Source organism: Pithys albifrons, chromosome 12 (assembly GCF_047495875.1).
Source record: "Pithys albifrons albifrons isolate INPA30051 chromosome 12, PitAlb_v1, whole genome shotgun sequence".
Lineage (NCBI taxonomy): Eukaryota > Metazoa > Chordata > Aves > Passeriformes > Thamnophilidae > Pithys > Pithys albifrons.
This window is the reverse complement of record NC_092469.1, coordinates 15,305,121-15,326,902: the sequence shown is the minus strand read 5'-3', so window position 1 is coordinate 15,326,902 and position 21,782 is coordinate 15,305,121. Positions and strand designations below refer to the sequence as shown.

The following is a 21,782-nucleotide window of genomic DNA, read 5'->3' as shown; positions in this document are numbered from 1 at the left end:
CATTTCCTTTGATGCATCTTCTGAGAAGAGCTTGTTCACACCAAGAGAATTCCACATCCCTTTCTCTCTCTCCTTCTCCTCTGACTGTTCCTCACCTGGGCACCTGTAGGTGTTTCTACAGTCCCTGTCCCAGGACAGGGTGCCAAAAAAAGCTGCACCATTAGCATACAGGTATGCTCTACCAGAACATCTCAGCAGATGCTTTTGACGTGTTGCTACAATCTTTTTTGGAAGCCCTGCAAGGTGTTTAAGGTGTTGGTGGCATCCTTCTTTCTCTATGGGGAAAGTCTGTGATGCCTGAGATTTCCAGGCCAGAAAGTCTGAACTGTTTGTGGTGAACTAAGACTGTTCTCTTTTTTATCCTTTCAGACTTGCAGAGTGCAACTTTCAGCCAGAGCACTCGGAAAAGTTGTTCTTGCTCCTGGAAAAGTGCACTGGTCTGACAGAGTACACGTGAGTTAATGTCTGCTTGGACCTATTTGGTTTGGCTTACTTGTAAGCTCTTCATTACAATGCGCTTTGGTTCCAGGTCCTCAAATAACAATGTGACAGTCCAAGCTGCGGAAAGACTTTTACATTCCCTGAGGAAAGATCTGGGATCTCTGAAAATCAGGTACTGTGTGATTGTGCTGTTTTAGACACAGATCTGAGGCTGGTCTGATCATCTAAGACCTCCTTGCATCAGAAACAAAAGTGAACTGTGCTTCTTCCAAAGACAGGTAGCACTGGCCTGAGAAATTACCATGGGTGACTCTAAGTTATAGGTATTTGGCTTTATCTCCCTGATTCCCAGTAAGCATCATGGAAAGCTCTGGCCATAAACTGCTGTCTCTGTAGACCACTACCTGCCTTACAAAGAAGGGTGATAATTCTGGTGAACACATTCCTACTGTGTCCTTGCCAGAGCATCCTGCAGTTTACCTGGGTAACAAGTTCTCCACTTTTCCCAACATGTGTTACAGCACAGGGGCCAGGCTCCCTCTAATTGGTGTCAGTGGTACCCAGGCAGGAAGGAAGGTGATGTTTGTGTTCTCCTCTGCGCTGCTTCTGCTCCCAATTTACACTCTGTTTCTTATGTGGACACTACTCTGCTAAGCAAAGCAGCCTTTCCCTGTATATGAGAGTCAGCTGACAGAGACAGAGATGGATCTGTGCCTGTGAATAAAGCAGAGCTTTATATTCTGTACTCTACTTTGCAGCATAACAGAGCCATGGGTGCACAAAGAGAGAGTCATGAAGCTTCTCAAGTTGGCTCTCCAGGCCTGTGGAAACATTACTGAGATCACGTAAGTAGCACCTCAAGTTCTGGTGCCTTTCAGATATTTTCTTTTAGCCTGACATATTTAAGGAGATGAGAAGGAAGCCAGCACTTCATCTTCATCTTCTGTTTTTTATTCACTGTCTCTGGTGCATTTGTGAGCTACTAGCCAACTTGAAGCAAGTTTAACCCAAATGTCTGGTGGGTAAAAGTGCTTAGAAGGTTTGTGGTCACACATCCCAGAAAGTTTAATGGAAAGAAGACCATGTTCCTGGTTTCTCTTGGGTTGGCTTTGGAACTAGTTTAAACATTGCAAACCTCTTCAGAGACGGGTGGTGAGCACTCATGCATCAGCATAGTCCTGTCCTGTTCAATCCTCTTGATTTTTTAAAAGAAAAATAGTATTTTCTTTCCCTCAAGAGTTCATAGGTTTATGGTATTCTCTAATCTCTACCTTTACAGGATATGTAAAGATAGAACCCTCTTCCAATTAGACGAAAGGTTCCCACACTGCCTGGAGAAGGTGGAATCAGTCATTAGCAGGTGAGAAAGCAACTATCACTATTTTCTGCTTGTTCTGGAGCTCAGTGTGGGATGAAAAATATCTTCAGAGTGTCTAAGGCTCTGGTCTCCATGGGTTCAGTCTCAGAGTAACTCTGTACCACACACATGGAAGAAACCTTACTCCTGTGCATGTCTTTTGGGCTGCTCTCCTTCAAGCCCATAGTGAACCTGCTCAAGGTAAAATAATCCACCTTCCCTGCAGGACTGGGAGCATTTGGGAGACAGGAGCACTTTGAAGACTCTTAAGACATGCTGGCTTCTGCTTGAGTGTGCAGGGAGAGCAGAATTAGTGTATTTTCTCCTTTGTGCAGCTGAAGAAGGCAGCACATTATCTTGGACAGCAGGGATGGGCTGTGTTTCTCTACACTGGACTGTGACATAAATAGGACATGGCGGGAGAGCCCTGGGTGGGCTCCTGAAAGCCCTGATCTGTCCCTGATCTTGTCCCTAAGGGGCACCAGGTGCTGCAGTGGGTTCTGGTGATCCTCATGGACAGTTGTGTTGCATGTTTGTATCCTGCAGATTGAGTTTCTGCAAGCCAGAAATCAAGCACACTTCCGTCTACCAGGGCGTTTGTGGAAAATGTGCTCAGCTTCAGAAATTGAGGTGAGTTGCCAGGCACTGTAAAGCATTTTTTGGGAGAGGAGTAGCTTGTCCTAATGAGAATAGAAGAGCACACAGCGGGGCATGGGAGAGGCCAGTGCAAGGTCCCAGGTCCTGCCCTCTGGGTCCCCTACTAAGAGTCTTTGAATGGAAAGTAGAAAAGACTCATAGACCTGGTGGCTTCCTGGTGTATCCTTTGAAGTCATCTAAGTCTCTCTGTGCCCAGGTAAACTATACCTTGTTACCATAGCCAGCAGCTCCCATGGGACCTTGCCAAGTATCAGTGTGCCACTTCTTCAATGTCCCAGCACTGGTGTGGGTTTGGCACAGACCTTTTGTCACCAGTGGACAACCTAGCCAAGACCTGTTGTTCTATTCTTGCAGATGGTCTCATGTGGAACTTCGTGAGGATGAAGCAGAAATGTTAGTCAGGATTTTGTTACCTCTCCCAGAGCTGAAGGTGTTTGGGTATGTTCTTTGCTGTTCTTTTCCACGTTTTTATTATTTGCTGAATCCTGTGCCTCACATCAATCTGCTCTGAACACTTCTTGTCTGAAATATAGTCCTGAGCTCTAGGATCTATCCTGAGCCATATCTAGGTTGCAAACTCAGCAGTTCTCTACAGTTCATGCTAGAGGTGGTTTTAAGGGCGCTGTGTTTCTTTCTTTCCCCTTTTTGGAAAAAAAAAACCTTCTGATTTGAGCAGCCTTCTCACAGCCCTGCCATCTTCAACTGCTTGTAAAACTTGTAAAGGGCATCTCTGCCCAGTGAAATCCGGGGGCTTGTTTGGCCCAGGCAGACTGTGCTCTTTGGTACATGTACATCATGTGCACACCTCTGAACTTCCTGGCCCTCTTAGTCCTGCACATGGGAGGTGTGGAAGTCTCTGCAAACTTACTGGTCCCTGATGTCTACGCTGGCTGGTGTTTGGGAAGGGGCAGTTTGCTGTCAGGGGAGTAAACTTCTCTTTTTCAGTGTGCTGAGACCTAACCTTCTTTGATCCTTGCTGTTTTGCAGACTGACCTCTAGCAGTCTTACGACAACTGGAATCGATTATTTGATCATGGGCTTGCAGAATTGCCAGGCCATTGAAGAGCTCAAGTGAGTGTGTTGTTACCAGGCTGTCCAGGGTCTGACAGGTCTTTCTAGAAACGTTAGTTAAACTGCAGGCTCTCTTCTGCCTGTACTGTGGACAGGTGTATCTTTCCTGATGAGTGGAGGACTTCAGATAGGGAAGAAGCAACAATTCCTTTTTAGCTGCAATGAACAGTGAGACAGAGATCACTAGTCTGTGGCAGGGAATTCCAGTAGAGAAATCAAATGTTTTGGTAGTGTTTTTGCATGACTCTTGTCCCAGCTGGGAGGCAGTGTTTCCCGTGCAGTTATCCCAGAGCCAGAATTGCACTCCTGGAGGATGATCTGGACGCCTTCATACAAAGGTGTTTTTTCCAGGCACCTACCTGGGGGGCCTCCTTCTGTGGTGAAGTGCCAATGGACTGTGTGTGTCACTTATGAGAGCTGTGCCATCTTGTGGTCACAGTGGCACCTTGCTCCACAAGGGACTGGATTCTTGCTCCAGAGGTTTGGGATTCTCTTGATATTTTATCAGGATCCAGACGCTTCCATTAGAACTGCAACAGAGAATAAAATAGAAAATTATTCACAGGGACTGGAATACACTCCCGTGTCTGTCCCACCCTTGCTCTTCTCTCCTCTGCACTGACTGCCCATGGGTAGTTAGTTGTCTCCCTGTTATTTCATCTTTTAGCCTGGGCTACATGAAACTCAGCAGTGCTGCCATTCCTAAGCTTGTGGTGGGACTTAGTAAGATGCCATCTCTGAAAAGGCTTATGTAAGTATGTGACTGCAGCTTGCCTCTAGTCTGGCTTAGGATGCTGAGTAACAGCAGCCTAATGTCCATTTTCCTGGGAATATTGTTTCCAGCTTGAACCACAACAGTCTTGGTAATGATGGCTGCTCCAGACTCACAGAAGCCTTGAGGAATATGCACTACCTGGAGGAAATCAAGTAAGTTTCTCCTTTCTTGCAGAGAGGTGACCACTAGTGCCAGCATTTGGAGAGACCCAGATGAGCTTATACACAATGTTGTAACAAAAGCAGGGAGGTTGCAAAATGCTCATGTATGAGGTACCTTGGACTAGAGGAAAGCAGAACTTCAGAAGAGGAGAATCTGGTCTTATCCCACTCTGCTGCAGTCACATAGAAAATTGATGAAACAGCCTCTGGATTTAAATCTTCCCTGGGATTCAGAATAGGGCTAGATGCCCCCTGGTCTCCTGGGAGAGCCTCAGACCCAGCACTTGCCCAGTCTGAAAAGATCTGAATCTAGGGCCAACCGTGGGCCTCCTCTCTTTTTTTTATCCCCTCTCTCTCTTGCCAGATTCTGTCCATTCTCCACTGTAGAAGTTTAAAAAATAATAGCAGCCTGTTGCTGCTCTTGTTATGCTGGCTGATATAATTTCCCACCCATTGGCAGGATCCACTGATTTTGATTGTTCTTTGCAAATTTTTTAATACCTCATTAACACCTCTTAATTTTTCATGAGACAGTCGAGACAAACAGCTCTTTGATTTTGCTGCCAAGGTCCAAAGTGTCATCCAGCAGATGGGAGACATTAAATAAGATCCTGTGCTTTGCGTGGTACTTTGTGCTTTCGTTCACATCACAGCCTCTCTTCTTTAAAGTTTAAGCCACAACAAGATTGGAGATCCAGGCCTGATAAATCTGGCTGCTGTCCTGCTGGAAATGCAAAACCTGAAGAAAATCGAGTGAGTCCCTTTGTTTTGTTCCGGCTCTTTTGGTCATGGCCATGGTTGGTGGGGACACCTGTGTGGGAGTCCCTGTGCTGTCTTCTCCTGGACAATGTTCCACTTTCCAGCATGTTCAATGTTATTGAAGACCTGATACAAAATCCACCAAACCAACAGAAGGCATCCCCTCTCCCGCCCTTCCCATGTACAGCTGGGACTGGGCACGACTTCCTCTGCAGTGCAGAGACTCCCTGAGGGTGAAGGTTATGGCCACATCCTCATCAGCCACCTCCGGGGACAGTGGAGGGCATTTGCCAGCCCTCACCACCTGTTTGAACAGGGAGATCTCTGGCTCAGTTGTGTCCTGGAAAGTCAATCTTTGGGGAATCATACAAGTCTCATATCCAGGCAGCACCTTTCCTTGGGCTATGTAGTGTGGGGGGCCCCAGTGTTGCCACACTGCTTTGATTTACTAGTGGAAATTGATATCGAGAATTTGTCAAAGCCAGGACAAGGTCTCTAGACAGATTTAAACTGCCCCTTCTCTGAGGGAACAGAAATTAGAGCATCCAGGCTCTTTGTTAGGCTTCTCTCTGGGGTATGCCTTCTACCTTTTTGAAATTAAAAACCTGGCAGTGACTTAAAACAAGAAAAGGAAATTCCCAGTTCTGTCTGAGAGAGGGAAACCTGCTCCTCCCCCCAGTACCTGCAGGGCCAGGAGTTACTCAGCACTTGACAAAAGCACTACAAATCCCCAGACCATTTTCCAGAGACCTGTGTAGCCCATTGTTGCAGTGGCCCAAGTCTCCCATCACACCAGGCAAGCAGTGAGATACCTCAAGCTGGTATGTTCTGGTTCTCATTTAGTCACTGAAAATCTCATTTTAGCCTTTCAGGGAACTGTCCTAGTCCTGCTGGAGGGGAAAAACTGATGGAAGCTCTTGCCCATTGCAAGCACATCGAGGAGTTACTGTAAGTGTGTAATTTCCAATGTCCCTTCAAGGCAACTGGGCAAAAATCAAGGCAGAGAAACCAAATCTGATGTGGCTGCCGTAAAACCAAGATCAGTTTTACCACTGATTCTTACAAGAGCAGGGTAAAAACTGTCTGCTACACAGGAAAGTAACATGTGATGCTGGGTGTGGGAGCTTTGGGAATTGGTTGTTCACTGGATTCTGTCAAAGATTTCCAAGAACTGCACAGTCAACATTAGGGGGGAAGAGCTGAATCTGTGGAGTCACAGGCATAGGGGCTGTGCAGTGCCTGTGTTGCCTAAGAAATCAGCATTAATGTGTGTGGCTGCAAAACTGGAGGGAAGAGGACAGACGGAGGCTTTATACAGCCAGATGTATTGACATTCTGTTCCAGACCAGTTTATAGAACATATGTGTTCTGCCCTATTGAATAAATAAAATTAAAAAATAGAAAATCAGGAAAAGTTACATTTAAAATACTTGAACTGTCTATATAACCTTCAGATTACAGTGTGTGGACTAAGGGCATATGTGAAAAAGTGCTATTCCAGTTCAATTCCAGCCCAGGTCAGCTCAGTCAGAAAGGGAGATCAGTGTGCTCCTGAGAAGTGCAAGTCAGTTTTACATCCCTGTTTAACTTCTGCAGGATTACAAAATCTTGTTGTTCCTTCCTCTCACCCTCAGTGTCCTTTGAATCATGGACATTAACTCCTTTCTGCATAGTCCCATGCACGTGGGTGAGGAATGGGGGTCACACATATGTGTGGATGACACACAGGTGAGGAATGAGGTTCTGTACTTCCCTGCCAGCAACCTTACATTTCTGCTTCTTCCAGACTGTCAAGGAATGGGTTTGGAGACAGGACAGCAGCAACACTTGCCCTCTGTCTGCCTCACATGACCAACCTGAAGATCTTGCAGTAAGTGTCAGCCTCTGCCCCAGGAAGGAATGGGAAAAGGCATAGGCTGTGCTGGTGCTTTGGTCTTTTGTTTAGACAGTAATTTAAGTGTCCCAGGATTGAGAAACCCTTCACTGTACTCTACTGTAAGAGTCACATAAACTATTCTTCCTTAATCTCTTGCAGCATTACCTTTAGAGATGAACCAGGTAGTGTATTTACAGTAAAATAAGCCTTAAAATTGTTTTTGAGTATGTTAGTTTCTGATGCCTCTGCCTGTCCTCTTGTTCTGGTGGAAAATAAGCATAAATATGAGCACCTTTTGTGTTCCCTCACTCTTTTGTGCAGGTGCTTCTGAGTGATTTTTTTTTTCCCCCTGAACTTTATGATACTGCATTTTTAAATCTTTTCTGGAAGTCTTTTCAGTCTAACATGTAGGACTTTCTCATACTGTTATATAGTAACGAAGCCAAGAAATTGGCTAGAAGATCTCAGTGGGCTCAGCCTAGAGGTGTCTTTTCCAGCCTGTGTCTAAGGTGTCATCAAAAGATAACTTATAAAAGCTATCCCAGTGGTGGGAGACTTTAATCCTCTAAGCAGGTTCTTGTTTTCAGTGGAAAGGTGTTGAACAATCTGCTTTTTGTTCCTAAGGACATTCCTCACCCATCTCAAACTGATCCTCTGTGTACAGAGCTGGAGTCAAACTCCTGGCAACACTGTGCTTGTGTTTGCAGTGACTGCCTGACTGTGCTTTGCTGGTCCCCGCTGTTGCCCCCTGTTTTCCAGGCCCCTTCATTATGACTAGTCCGCAGAGATCCCAGGTCGCTACCAATACTGGGCACTCGTTCAAAAGATTAGAATTTTTCTTCTTGGCAAGTTAAATATGAGCTTTTGTTACAGCTTTATTCGAAAATAATCCTCCAATGCTTGTGGTTCCTTTGGTAGCTTGCAGAACATTATCAGGCAGGCAGGAGGTCTGGAGCTGGCCAGAGCCCTGGTGGTGTGTGGGCTGCTGGAAGAGATAAGGTAGGTCATGGCAGATGCACTTGGGATCATGCCAAACATATCATAGGAGCCTAGAGTGGTTTGTGTTAGAAGGGATCTTTGAGGATCATCTGGTTTCTAAGCCCCATTCTTAATTTTCTCTCAAGTCACATCAGTCATTAACTCCAGTATAACTTCGGATTCCCAGTTTCACACGCAATACATGATGTGCTGCAGGTCTGTCCTTAGCCACATTACTGTCTACAGTTCACTGCTGCATGGACCGAGGTTGTGACTTACAGCAGGGCTGTCATTCCTATTTTACCAAGCAGGGAATGGCCCTAGAATTGCTGCGTACTGATCTGGCTCATCCCTGCTCTCTACAGAGTCCTCACTTAGTCTGGGTACTAGTTAATGACTTAGATTTTTGTGATGGCTTTTGTCTGAGTGTACATGCTTTTCTGTGCCCACTCAAAACTTTTCCATTACTCTTAACAGTTTATCAGAAAATGCCCTTGGAGAACAAAGTATCCATGCCCTGTCCAAGGGGCTGCCATGCTTTGAACACCTCCGGAAGATTGAGTGAGTACCAGGGCACCGAGAGCTGCTGGGCAGAGCGTGGCTGGTGTTTGCAGCACTGCCAGGGCAGGAACGCAGCACACAGTGCTGGTACTCTATTCTCCACTGGCTCTGACACCAGCACATTGTGCCCTCTGTTTTTTCTCTCAGCTTGAAATTCTGTGGAATCACTGATGATGCTTCAAAATCTCTTTCTCACGGCTTACGACAATGCCCTTCCATGGAGGAGATAATGTGAGTGTGGGGATGGATGGGGAGATTCTTCAACACACAGGTCACTTTGCAACTGCAGTGCACTTCTGATGCTGCTGAATACTTGTTGATACTTTCCACTAGGTACTTTTCAGTGGTAAATTTACTAGTTATTTACTAATTGATGAAATACACTGCTGAAAACTTCTGGTATAATTAGCAACTTACTGGAAGCTGAATGTGAAGAGTTGAACAGAATATGGAGGAAAACACTCCTCTTCAAACTCTGCCTGTTGTCATTAGTCTTTTAGCATCTACTTTGCAAGGCAGGACAAATTTCTCATCTTGTTCTCTCTGATCCAGTTCTTGCCTTTGTTTTTTTCACAAGATGGCCACAGCTGAGTCCCAGGGCACAGAGCAAGTTTTAGTCTGTGCAATTGTAGCAGCTGAATTGAGAGCTCAAAGCAAAGTGTATTCAGCCTGTAGATTAACAAGGCATACCACCAGCTCTGCAGTCTCACCCTCCCTGCTGGAATAAAATGGGTTGCTCTGAAAGTTTAACATGTTTTCAGTGAATGTAATAGATGTGCAAACTACATTCTGACATGTATTCATCTGTTCAGGAGAACTTCAGTGAGGAGCCTGCTTGGAAACCTACTCCAGCTTTCTTAGAGCAACTTGCCCCAAATCACTGGAGAGATGTTAAATCCCAGAACAGTCTGTGAACTTGTTTGATGGAAGGCCCCCAATTCTTGAGCTGGATCCTGTCCTGCCTTTCTGTTTTTGGGCTCCTACATGCCATAAGGAAATTCTGGAGTTGCCCAGACTGGGTAGAGGCATGGCTTCATGGGGTAGCCTCAGGGTCTGAGTGAAGCACTGTCTGGTGCCATGCTTGGTTTCTGGTTTTCAGGTGAGAAAAAAATAACCAGGCTGCTCAGGCAGTAGGAGAGAAAGGATCTAAAGAACTTTCTCACTTGCTGATACATCAAAAAGTTAAAAATCTAGTCCTTCAAGAGCCCTGTGGGCTACCCTTCAAAAGGAGCTCAGAATCAGCAGGCAGCTTTAAGAGCAGCTCAGAAAGGCACTTAGCTGCTGCAGTTTAACACCACTGGCACAAGGAGGAGTGGCCCTGGCATAAAGCTGTGTGCTCAGCAGTCATTTCCTTCTTTCATATCTCATTCCCTGGGCCGGCAGGACTCTGAGATAACCACAGCCCACAGGCTCTGTGGTGACACTCCCTGGTGTCTTATCATATCTGGAAATATGTGGTCAAATGGAGAAAACTTCTCAAAATTAAGTTTATAATCCAGGGGAATGTCTACCTGTCATGCTAAGAGGTAATTAGTTCTTGTGAACAGGCTAATCTATGAGGGGGTCATATCACAGTAATGGTACTAGTGGCAGTCAGTATCTGCTTGTATTTATCCACTGACTCATGGCTGGTATTTCTTGTCTGCCATAGACTGTCTTGGAACACCCTTGGAGATGGAGGAGCCCAAGAGTTGGCCAGTGCTCTCCCAGAGATGGAAAAGCTGAAGGTGTTAGAGTGAGTACAGCCCTGAAAGCAACCCCAGGAAGACTTGTTTTTCTGTCACTGAGCTTTCAATCACAGGACTTCTGAAAAGGGGACATACATTAGGAACAACAGACCAAATGGCTTCTGCAGTTTAACTTCTTGCTGACCCTGCTCCATGCACCAAGGGCCAGCCTTGCCTGGGTGATAGACTTGAAGTAGCACTTATTTAAGATGATTGCAGCATGAGTATCAAAGCAGAAGCCTATGTGTGAAGTTCTCCTCTTTGAGTTAGGAGAGACAAACTGGTATTTCTAGAACATGACTTATGTCACCTAATGACCTCAGGTGAGCTGATTCCTGCAAGCTTTTCTTCTCTTCAGTGTCTGAGATTGTCTAGATGGGTACTGTGCTTAGAGAGCTTTCCTTTGTTGGAAGCCTGCAGCAAGGCAAGCAATCCACCCCCAGGATGGAGTAGACAAATTGTGGCTCCATAGGAGCTCACATGAAACTTGGTTGCAGCTCCTGTGCTGTAACTGCAGTGCAGGCAGCATTGGGGTCAATGTCACCAACTCATGTCCTGGGCTGGTGACTTCAGAGCCCAGCCCTGTTCATGGGAGAGACTGTCACCTTCTGCTGAAAAATTGTTCCTGGAGCTTTCCTCCCCTTGGCCCTTTGAAATACGTGGTACACATCTTCCATCTCTCAACTATATGAAAATATTAGTCTGTGGGACATAAGGTCAGGAAATGAGTTTAGTTTCTTGTGAAGGGAAACTACACACAGAGCTGTGCTGTTTTACAGGTACAAACAGGAAGGTTGTGTCTGAGGCAAGACAAGTTGTTACTAGCATTTTTGGCACCAAGTTCATCTGTTAGGGTGGTCCAAGGGCAAGAGATCTGCTCACAGGTCCTGGTAGTAGAAGAAGACTGTAGGAAGCAGTGAGCACACTCCTTGCATAAACAGGGCCAGGGTGTTACAGATGAGGCTGATGTGCCTTGTGTGGCATTGCTGTGCCTGTGCAAAGTGTAGCTGTGGAGCTCTCCTGGGATAGGAAAAGGAGCCAGTGACCATTCAGCTATTTGTTTTGGATTTTAAAACTCTCTTGTTTTCCTAAACAGCCTGGAGAAAAATCTCATTGGAGCCTGTGGAGCCACAAAGCTAGCGGAGGAACTTGCCAGGTGCCCAGAAATTCAGTTCATAAGGTGAGCAGGTACCCTGGAGTTCTGTGGTTGGTTATTGACTCAGCAAGGAGAACTCAGGGCAGATGTGACCCATGCCCCTACTGCCCTGGGTTATCTGGAGTGGAATAGGGTATTGCAGGGGATGCAGACACAAGGCAAGTAAGCTGAGGGTTTTCTAGGCCAGCTCCACTTCCTCAGGAAGTCCTGGGAAAAAAAGCCTGAGCTGTCTCTGGCCCCAAACTGGTTCTGTCTGCCCCAGAACAACTGGGGAATGTTTCTGGTCCTGGCTGGAACTTGGGGCCCTGTGTTCCTGCTCAGATTGTCTCTTTGACTCCTCTGGGCACTCTGCTTCCATGGTATAGTCCCAGGATGAGCAGCTTTGGTTTAGACTACATCAAATGAGGTAGATGAAGAAGGATGGCTCTTGTAAATCAAGTTGGTCCTGTGTGGCTCAGTTCTTCCTCTGATTTCTGAGATCTTACTGGCCTAAGGACTTTTCAAATCCTTAATCTCTCTCCCAAGCTAGATAACTGAGTCCCTCTCAGTGGGCAGGCAGTGCTAGGCTGCTGCTGTGTCACTGGGGTATGGCTGTACCCCAGTCCTGTCTCACAATCAGACATGATTTGGTGGAAACCCAGAGCTGCCTCTTCCACTGTTTTTGGCACGTCTCCTCCATGCTCACTGTGTTTTAGTCCTGCAGTAACGTTTGCTGTCCTTGTAGGCTGTGGAACAATCCAGTGCCCAAGGGCCTTGCTGAGGATTTGACAAGCCAAGACCCAAGACTCTGTTTCTCCTTCAGCTAGCAAAGAAAAACCCTTGCCTGATGAGGAGCTGCTCTGCATCTCCCACTGCCCTAAAAGAGTGCACTGAAGAACCCAGGAAATCAGTCTGTACAATTGAAAACTGTAACTATTACGTCATCCTTTGCTGCACTGAACCAAGTGCATCCTTTGCTGCACTTTTTTTTGTTTGTATGTTTTGTTTGGTTTTTTATTTATTTTGGTTTGGGTTTTCGTTGTTTTTTATATATATTTTGTTGCTTGTGAGCTTATATTATAGAGAAGAGCAAATATTGTAAAAAATTGCTGCTGAGCAGGCAATATTCTTGATGTGAAAACACTGAAACTCTGTTCAAGAGGATAACTTTCTGGAAAGTTGTTAGCAAATAGTGATGAGAATGTTTTGTACTAGACACTATCTATTTATGTATTGCCCTAATAAAAAAGGGACACCACACATCTCCATCCAAACTTCAACTGTGTCAAAAGTTACGTATTTAGGGGTAGCCAATGAGAAACCCAGAAAGAAATAATAATTCAGCTCCCACATACAGTTACGAAAAAGCAGATTTTTTTCAGTGTTTTCGCAGAGCTGTGGGATTTTGGAGTCACCATCCCTGGAAGTGTTCAAAAAACTTGTGGATGTGGCACTTCAGGATATGGTATAATGCTGAACACAGTGGTGCTGGGGTAAGGGTTAGACTCGATGATCTTGGAGAGTTTTTCCAACCTTAATGACTGTATGATTCCATGATTCTAGCATGAGATGCATCTGCTGATGCATTCAGAAGGCCAGCAGAGTATTTTATTATCTTTAGTGAAGATTACAACACCTAGAGGGTGTTGCAATAAAAGAATACATATCCTCCAGGAAAGGATGTAAAATTGTAAATTGTTAACACTGTTACAAATGCATTCCAAAAAGCTGAGAATCATCTGTAACTATGAAATTCCTCTGTGATTTTTAGGCAAAAAATCACAGAATCACAGATTGAGTTGGAAGATACCTTAGAGACCATCTAGTTCCAATGCCCCTGCCATGGGCAGGGACACTTTCCACCAGGTTGCTCAAAACCCTGTCCAGCTGGCCTTGAACACTTCCAGGGATGGAGCAGCCACAGCTTCTCCTTAGAGGAAAAAAGTGTAAAAAGGTAATACTTAGTTTTGTTTTCTTCATATCAGCCTCCTTTTCATACAGCATTGCCTCCGTTTTGTAGTTGAAACTTCAGGACATTTGAAATTTCAAGCCATTGCCCAAAAATGGTCAGTATTTATGCTGTGATAGCAAAGAAAAGCTGATATTACCATACATGTCAATGAGAAACTTTAAAGAGACTGTAGGTTGTAAACAGCTTTGAAGAAAATGGACTGCCCTGTGTGAGAGGAGTGTGCACTACTGACTGTTTTCATGTGATGACTTGGTTGCGCTCATCTCTTTCAGCAGGTAAAAAGGGTCAGTTAGCCTGAAATATTGTCCTCATGATAGATCCTTGAAGCCTCTACTGTCTCCCAAATCCCAAAGGCAACTTGTTGCTGGCTGGTGGATGTTGGACCTCTGGGAACTGAAGGGAGAAGATCTCTGTGGAGGAGACAGGCTACAACTGGCCTTTCATGCTTGTGTTGCAGGAGTGTGGCCACATTGTTCTCATTATCTATTAACACATTACAAGGTTTTCCTTGTGTGTTTGTGCTGTAAATATTTAAATCTTGTGGTGGATTTATTTATGGGATTCTATTTATGGCAATGTTTGCCTGGGGAAATGTAAGTGATCTGATTTGGGCAGGGCAGGCATCTGGAATGAGCTGGAAATGCTGGTCCAACAAACCTTTGGGCAAAGGACGTGAACAGCTGGTGCTGGTTGTTCCCGCGGGAGTCGCTGTCCTTATTTAAAGATCAGCATTACACTCTGTGAAATAATGACATTGTGGTGTAGAAATGGGACACATTTTGCAGAGACTGTACTCTGCAAAGGGTTTAAAAACAAGAAAAAAGGAAAAAAAGAGGTAGTGAAATTCCTTATTAGGCCATAATTCTATTAAGTAATCAAGAACCTCATATCTTAACACTGGCATTTAGGAAAAGCTTCCCCAAATGGGGATTTTATTTTCATCCTGTATTTTCAGTTCTAATTTGCAGATGTGAATCTTCCCAACACTCATCAGAGGACAAGAGTGGCACAAAAGGCAGCCATCTACAAGGCAGACACTTCACAGTTTAGTTTGTCACAGCTCTCAAGGTGAGCATGTTTGTCAGCTGGGCCCTGGTCTCCCAGGACTTCTTTTGGAAATACAAGAAATTGGATGGAGAAGAGAAGGCTCCAGGGAGACCTTAGAGCATCTTCCAGAGCCTAGAGGAACTCCAAGAGAGCTGGAGAGGGACTTTAGACAAGGTCCTGGAGTGACGAAGAAATGGCTTTAAACTGACAGAGGGCAGGGTTAAATTAGATAAAAGGAAGAAATTCTTCCCTGTGAGGATGGGCAGGCCCTGGCACAGGTTGCCCAGAGAAGCTGTGGCTGCCCCGTCCCTGTTCAAGGCCAGGTTGGATGGGGCTTGGAGCAACCTGGTCTAATGGAAGGTGTCACTGCCCATGGCAGGGGGTTGGAATGAGATGATCTTTAAGCTCCCTTCCAACCCAAACCATTGTATGATAAATGAGAGCTGAGATTCAACATTGCAGTTCCCTTGATTCCTGAAGTTAGGAAGTGTACATTTGTACCATGAGGTTTGCAGTGACATAACAAGGCATGCTGCAAATACTGCTGCAGTCCTGCTCTTGACTTAAGATGTTAAAGAGTGCCTCTGAAATCTAACTGCATTTCTCAGTATCTTCCCCAAATTCAGGAATACCTCCCAGCCACACATTGGTCTGACCTGAGGGAGTGGCCATCCCAACAGAAGCCGGGGAAGGGACTTGCAGGAACTCACAGAATCTTTTCCAGAACACCAGGTGTCAGCAAAACCCCAAAAATGGGGAGTGGTTGACTAATCCAGCGGTTTTGGATAAAGATGGGCTCTGTGCTGTATTTTGTGTGCGTGGGTTGCATTTTTTAAAAACGAGACTTGAATTGAGTTTTTCATTAAACACAACAACGTAATTGGTCAGTGGTTCATTTCTTACATATAATCCCAAGGATTTTTGGAGCATGCTTCCCATTTCCATTGCGTTGTTGATGTCCATATTCCAGCTTGTGCTTATGTCTGAAAGTTTCTGAGAGGGAATTTGGGGGCTTTGTCCATCTGCGAGGAGTCAAATGAATCTTCTGGTATGCAGGAAGATGTGAGGCCATTAAGGATTGTGCTTGATGGCCAAGTCCCAAACTGATTCCCAACCAGCTAATTACCATAGCCCATTTTTAGAGCTGTTACTATTAGGTTTCAGATTTATCATGGTCCAAAAATGGAAATGCATCAGGACACTCTGCACACCCCTATTGTTTCAGGCTGCCTGCAGTCTCTGGAAGACAATGTCTGAGCGAGTCAGTACTGGTTTCACACACAGAAGGGATGTTGCCCCCTGAGACCAGATCTTCAGAAAGAAATACCCTGCTGTAAATAAACACGCTGCTGGAGGGTGGGAGGGAGCCTGTATTTTGTGCTGGAGAGCAGCTGGAGCCAGGCTGGGCTGGACTCCTCCATATGATAGTTGGCTGCTCCAAAGAGCTGAAAATGCAGCTGATGTTTCTCCTCTGCTAAAACCAGTTCCAGGTAACCCTGAACATGCTATGACTTGGAGGCATCATGCTGGGCAGGAGAGAAAACACAGGAAAAACTGATTTGGGAGAAAACAGGAACATTGGTATTTGTGAATACTGTCTGACTCCTCCTTTTTCCTCAGAAGTGACATTTTAAGCCACAGGCAAGGAGGTAGGAGGCCAGGTCTGGCACAGACCCCACTTCTCCCACTGAGTTCCTCTTTCAGGCACAACCTTGTCCCTTCCTGTGATGGTTTCTGACTGGGTTTACACAGAAAGAAGGGAGTTGCTGCTAAAAATTAGGCTCAGCTTTTAGCTGGATGTTTCCTGTGCTGAGCAGGAGCACTGTTGACCCATGAGCCAGTCCTGTGTCTGCTGCTCCAGTCCTGGGGTACCAGGAAGGGACAGAGACTGACAAAAGGGGGCATCTTGTCTGTGCTAAAAATTGGTGCCTTAAAACTTCTCTGCCTTTCATAGCTCAAGCTGAAGGAGGGGAAAGTACACCAGCTGGCTGGGGGAATATGGGACTTGCTTATTTGCCCATGATCTTCCAAAGCATGAGCAGAGCTCATAGTAAAGGGCTCTGATCAAATATAGTCAGTCTATTTAATCAGCAGCCTCAGAGGGAGGCTTCCAGCCTTATTACCCTATCTCCATATCAAAAATATCTATATAAATACTCTGGATGCCTGATGATGTGTCTGCCAAGTGCTGGGTGAGGTGCTAATGGCATGCTGGAGTCAAACCCTGGTGGTGCCAGCCTTGAAGGTTCCTTGGGGTAAGTAGGGTGGCAGATTGGTGTGACACACCCATGGGAAGTGGCATCAAGGGGACACACGGACCTGCACTGAACCCCGGAATGTTTTCAGCAGTGGGAGCACCCACATTAACTGGGCAGGGAAAATCTCACTAGCACCCAAACAGCACAAAGCCCCATGGTTTTGCTTGAAAGCGATGGGTGTCGATCCAACAAAGTTACATTTTCCTTGGAGCTGAGTGGATAACCCAGAAAATTATTTTCTAGACATATTGTTCTAGGGTGTTTTGAAGCTTTTTTTTTTTTTTTTGCAAGCGGCGAAGCGAAAGCAGCCAGCAGGGAAGTTTTGGGGTGGATCCTTTTCTTTTTTTAGTCGGAAACGGGTGATGCTCGTTCGAGGGAGGGGGGAGCCGAAGCACGGCCGCGCCCGCCGCCCGCCCCTCGCCATCACCGTACGGGGCGGGTGGGCGGTGATGGCGAGGGGCGGGCGGCGGGCGCGGCCGTGGGGAGGTTCTGAGCCCGCAGCCCCGCGGGAGCTGCTCGGCCCGGCCCGGCGGTGAGTACCGGCAGCCCTCGAGGATGCCGCAGGGATAACAGAGGGGCGAGAGGTCCGGGGCTGTTCGGCGCGATCGTCCCCCGTCGGTCGGGTAGGTGGCGAGAGGCGTGAGGGATGCGCCGGTGGTGATACCGGATAGTCCGATGGGAGGGTTGCGCTGGCCGGGACAGCGTTACACCGATGTCAGTCACTGGATGGAGGACCTGCAGGGCAGTGGCCTCCACTGGCTTGTTCCGGGGTGTGTGGTGGCACTTCTGCTCTCCATCAACTGGGACAAACCATCCCTACAGAAAGACCCTCCATTCTCTGGGACAAAGTCCCCATCCAATCTGGCAGACCCTCCATGCCCTGGGTCAGACACTCCTCCAGGGACAGACCCTCCATCCCTGGGACAGACCTTCCATACCTTGACTATTCCTCAGGACAGTCTCCCTATTGCTTTATGCTTCCCTTTTCCAGCACAGGTCCCTTTGTTCATGCACGGTGTGGAAGTTGTCCCATTCCCACTCTGAGTATCTGCATCGTATTCTGAGAATGTCAACTGGACACAAGATCCCGAGCAAATGTCAGGCCCTGGTGGCTTCACTACCCGAGCCTGGGGGTAGTTAGAGTTTTTCCTGGCACAAGCCTTTCTCCTTTATTCTCTGGCATTGAGACATGGGGAATTTGGCGAGCTGGAGAAGTGCAGAAATGCTGCTACAGCTGGTGATGATATCCTTTATGGCATGCATTTTGCAAGGAGACAGGGGAAGGAATGAGAGGGTTTATGCTTATGGATGTGGTGCTTTCTCCTCTGTGCCCAGCAAGATGCCTTGTTCTCTGAGAAAGAGGCGAGTGGAGCATTGCATTTGTCACATGAGGGTGCTCGGATGGCAGGCAGGGAGGTGTTTTCCTGTCAGCTCTGCCAGCCTGAAGACCTGATGCAATAAGTCACTGTGCGAGTAACCCTAATTTAGGCACATGACGGGATTAGAGCCAGGGAGGCTGGAAGACTTGGTGGGCAAATACACCCTTCAGAGCTGGTCACCATAAGGAGGGTGGAACAGGAAGTAGAGGTGAGTAGAGAGCTGAGGTTTGGTGGCAGAGACGTCTCTGAAGGGCTGGGTCCTTGCTGCTGACTCCCCAAAGTCTGAGCTGCTTAGTGGAAAGGAATTGTGAGGATCCTTGTGAACCTGGAGCCCCAGGTTTGAACCTCTTGGCAATGCAGTTGAATCTTGCTGGAAAAGCTGGAGTTGGAATCAGGCTGATGTGAGCACGAGCCCAGGTGTGCTCAGTTCTAATCTTGCTCCCCTGTCATCAACATCAGCCTCCTTGTGCCAGCCCAGGTACTGGTGCCTGTGATACCACTGTGCTTTTCTGGGGTCAGAAAATCATTTATTATCTGCTAGAATTTGCCTCCCACCAAAGCATTTTGGGGTCAGCGAGCAGAGAGATGGGAGGAGGAAGGCTGGGAACAAAAGCTCATGGTATATGGAAAGCATTTGTTTTGGAGAACAGAGTCAGTGGAGGATGTTTTCCTGTAGTAGCCTTGGGGAAATGGTGCATTTGCTTTGGTTACAGCTGTATGATAGCCTGGGACATACGTTTTCTGGTGATGTGTATTTTTGTTTCTCTGCTATTGCTGCTGGACCATTCCAACTGGGATAATGTGGAGGGAAGGAGGGAAGGCACACTGTGAGGCTGCCAGGTGTCCCCAAAATTACACCTTCCTGTGGCGTAGGCAGCCTCTAGTACCTGCCTTGGGTAGACAAGCAGTCCTGGAGCCGCTCTCCAAGATCGAACCCCATCCCCAAACCCCTGGGGACAGTTTGCCAGCAGCCTGCCACCATGGGCACCACTGGCATGTTCCCCACTGTCCCCAGGACTTGCTTGATCAGGGTCACAGTTTACACCTCTTGAAGGGGGTGCAGACATTGCACCATAGCAGTGTGAGGGTGGGCTCAGTTGTCTGACTGCTGCAATGCTTCTCCCCTCCTGCTGCCCTTCTGAGCTCCAGCTAAAGAGAACTGAGATTGTGAGGAGAGACATCAGTGTGTTGTGTCCTGGGGACATCTTTGCTCCTGGGGTTTGTGCTGGGGGACAGAGAGGGACTCCATGCTGGTTGCTGACAGGCTGGTGCAATTTGTGAAGCCATTCCTTGTGGGGGTGTGCAGACCCCAGTGCATGGCCAGTTGGTGCTGTAGAAGGGGTCCCAGGCCCTGGGAACTGGAGGTTCCAGTGTTGAAAACTCCTCTTCAGGTTCAGCTTCTGGAGCTGAATTGTGGGTGAAGATGCTCTTTGTCCTTGGGGGGATGTATCAGCCACACAGCCCCCAGCAGTCCTTGACTCTTCTCTTTCAGTGAACCTCCTCCCTTACCCCAAAACGGAGCACTCGCTGGCTACCCTCTGATTTACCAGTCTGCCCGGTCGTGTATTGGAATTGCATCAGCTTTGTTTGCCTTTTAGCAGTCTCAGAGTAGTGTGTGAAGAGTCTGGGAGGAATAACTTCTCCTGCTCCTGTTATGCTTGGTGGAGTTTCCCACTGACTTCAGTGGAAACCTCTTCCCGGGGGGAGCTGGCCGGAGTCGCTCGCGCCACCGTAAGTCAGGGCTTGTTCTCTGAGAGTTGTCATGTGCCAGGAACATAATCCCGGGTTAATTGATGAAAAAGCAACGCTTGCAGCCTCCTGTCCTGGTTCAGGGCTGCCAGCTCTCATAAGGAACTCTTTATGTGAGAACCTTGGCTTGTGTTCAGAGGTAGGGTGGGGGCATAGGAGAAGGAAAGGTAAATTTTCTGGTGTGGTGGAACAGCCAGGCATTTGAAATAGTGCTCCTGGCAGGATGCAAAACCTACAAAACAGTGCAAAAAAATAATTGAATGCTTTTCCCCTCTTTCACCCCTGCCCCTGAAATCTTACAGCTTGTCTTTCAGACCTCTGTAAAATATTTGTTGAGGGACCTGAGTCATCACTTTTTGCTTTTTTGGCTCAGTTTCCTGGCTGCTGCTTTGTGAGGTTACTTGTTTGGATCACTGGAGCAGGGGAAAAAATAATTCCCGAGAACTCAGGTGAGTTTGGAGCTCATAATGTTATTGTTGTTACAATGCCAGAAAAACAAATGAGTGTAGAATTCAGCAAGAAGGGCATCACTTTGTATTTGTCTGCTGCTTTTTCTGAGGCTTTGTGTTTGGGAGCTGTCATATTTTCTGCCTGTAGCCAGCAGGAAAAATCTTGTGTCTAAAATAGTTGCCTTGCCCCCAGCCCTGGATTTTCCATCATCATGTGATTCCAGAAGCTGAGGATTTAGGAAGAAACATCAGCTGTCGTGAGGCTGATTTTAAAAATGAGACAAGCTGCGAACACAAGTTTTGCTTTTAAACAACAAGTCCAGCACTGTGTAACCATTTAAGCCTAGTCTGATATTCCCTCAAGTGGTGTCAAAGCTGTTGGGAAGGGGTTGAGAATTTATCAGACGTCATTCTCATAAACCACCGCATTTCTGTGCCGCTGGCATACAATTCTGTCTCAGGGTGAAGCTTCACACATGGAGTGGCAGCATATCTCTGCTGCAAAGCAGGCCAAAAAAATTAAAATTCTGTAGGAAGACGTTGGATTGTAGTGATGAAAATCCCATGCATGAAGGGGAGGGGATGGTGGGCTCCAGATGGTGAGATGGAAGGGGAGGGTGAAGGTGGGCTCTGGCCATGGGGACACATCAGCGATGCTCTGTGTGCTTGGTGTCGGCATCCCAGTGCAAACGAGCATTGCACATAACTACCCATGAATTAATATTTATTTACCTTATCAGCTCTAAGGCTCTGGCTGCTCTGAGGATCAAATGGTTCATGGGATGCAGGGACCTGCCTGCCGGCTGCTGGGGCTGTTCTGGCTGGCATGAGGTTAGGTTGGCGTGCAGGAAGGTTCAAAAGCAGCTGAAGATATTTCTGATGACTTCAGTGGTGATTTTTTCTTCCCATTTCCCATGTGCTACATGGTGTTGGCAGGGAATAGGAGTCCAATTAAGATTCAAAGAGCCAGCATTTTTGTTTTCTTTAACGTAGAAAAGTGGTTAATAAGTTAAACACCCTGTTATATACATGGCATATATTTAATATATGGATGGTTTCCTCTGCACCTGCAAGGAAGTCTCGCTGTCTGTGCATCCTTTGCACCCCAGCCACCCTCCCCACGGGGCTGCTCTGATCCTTTACATTTCATAGGTTTTGGCTTTAATTAAGTCCACCTTTTCCTCCAAATTCACTTTTGAAACAGATCTATCCTCCCTCCTTGTGAGAGCATGCCAAGCTCTCCTATGGCTGTTCTAGGATGGCGCAGAGAATTTTTAATGGTGGAAGTTAAAATCTACCCCAGATCCTGAGAGCGCCTTGTCCTTCCCTTCCTGTATCTCGTGATTTGCTTGTTTGCCCGATCCGGGGCACGTGCCTGAGAAGAGCATCGCTGTCCCGGGGAGGCAGGAGATTTGTGTTGGCGTTTCCCT

General features: G+C 46.8%; 2 protein-coding genes across 8 annotated transcripts in view; both read left to right on the top strand.

Annotated features, from left to right (window-relative positions):
- The window catches only part of NLRC5 (NLR family CARD domain containing 5), a 44,102-nt gene extending 28,705 nt beyond the window's left edge, over nucleotides 1-15,397 (top strand). For 3 of the 5 annotated variants that reach the window (XM_071567546.1, XM_071567544.1, XM_071567545.1), the window contains 18 exons: nucleotides 370-453; nucleotides 530-613; nucleotides 1,200-1,286; nucleotides 1,721-1,801; nucleotides 2,345-2,428; nucleotides 2,810-2,893; nucleotides 3,443-3,526; nucleotides 4,194-4,277; nucleotides 4,370-4,453; nucleotides 5,132-5,215; nucleotides 6,086-6,169; nucleotides 7,008-7,091; nucleotides 8,016-8,096; nucleotides 8,553-8,636; nucleotides 8,784-8,867; nucleotides 10,288-10,371; nucleotides 11,460-11,543; nucleotides 12,244-15,397. In XM_071567546.1, the coding sequence (XP_071423647.1) occupies nucleotides 370-453; nucleotides 530-613; nucleotides 1,200-1,286; nucleotides 1,721-1,801; nucleotides 2,345-2,428; nucleotides 2,810-2,893; nucleotides 3,443-3,526; nucleotides 4,194-4,277; nucleotides 4,370-4,453; nucleotides 5,132-5,215; nucleotides 6,086-6,169; nucleotides 7,008-7,091; nucleotides 8,016-8,096; nucleotides 8,553-8,636; nucleotides 8,784-8,867; nucleotides 10,288-10,371; nucleotides 11,460-11,543; nucleotides 12,244-12,325 (1,507 nt within the window). In that variant the 3' untranslated portion in view covers nucleotides 12,326-15,397. The remainder of the gene's footprint in view (nucleotides 1-369; nucleotides 454-529; nucleotides 614-1,199; nucleotides 1,287-1,720; nucleotides 1,802-2,344; nucleotides 2,429-2,809; nucleotides 2,894-3,442; nucleotides 3,527-4,193; nucleotides 4,278-4,369; nucleotides 4,454-5,131; nucleotides 5,216-6,085; nucleotides 6,170-7,007; nucleotides 7,092-8,015; nucleotides 8,097-8,552; nucleotides 8,637-8,783; nucleotides 8,868-10,287; nucleotides 10,372-11,459; nucleotides 11,544-12,243) is intronic. The other 2 variants (XR_011698879.1, XM_071567547.1) reach the window with 2 other exon arrangements.
- A 1,821-nt stretch (nucleotides 15,398-17,218) lies between these two features.
- CPNE2 (copine 2) overlaps nucleotides 17,219-21,782 on the top strand; it is a 46,878-nt gene continuing 42,314 nt past the window's right edge. Inside the window, exon 1 of one of the 3 annotated variants that reach the window (XM_071567819.1) lies at nucleotides 17,219-17,307. The gene's annotated coding sequence lies outside the window, so the exon portion shown is untranslated. The other 2 variants (XM_071567820.1, XM_071567824.1) reach the window with 2 other exon arrangements.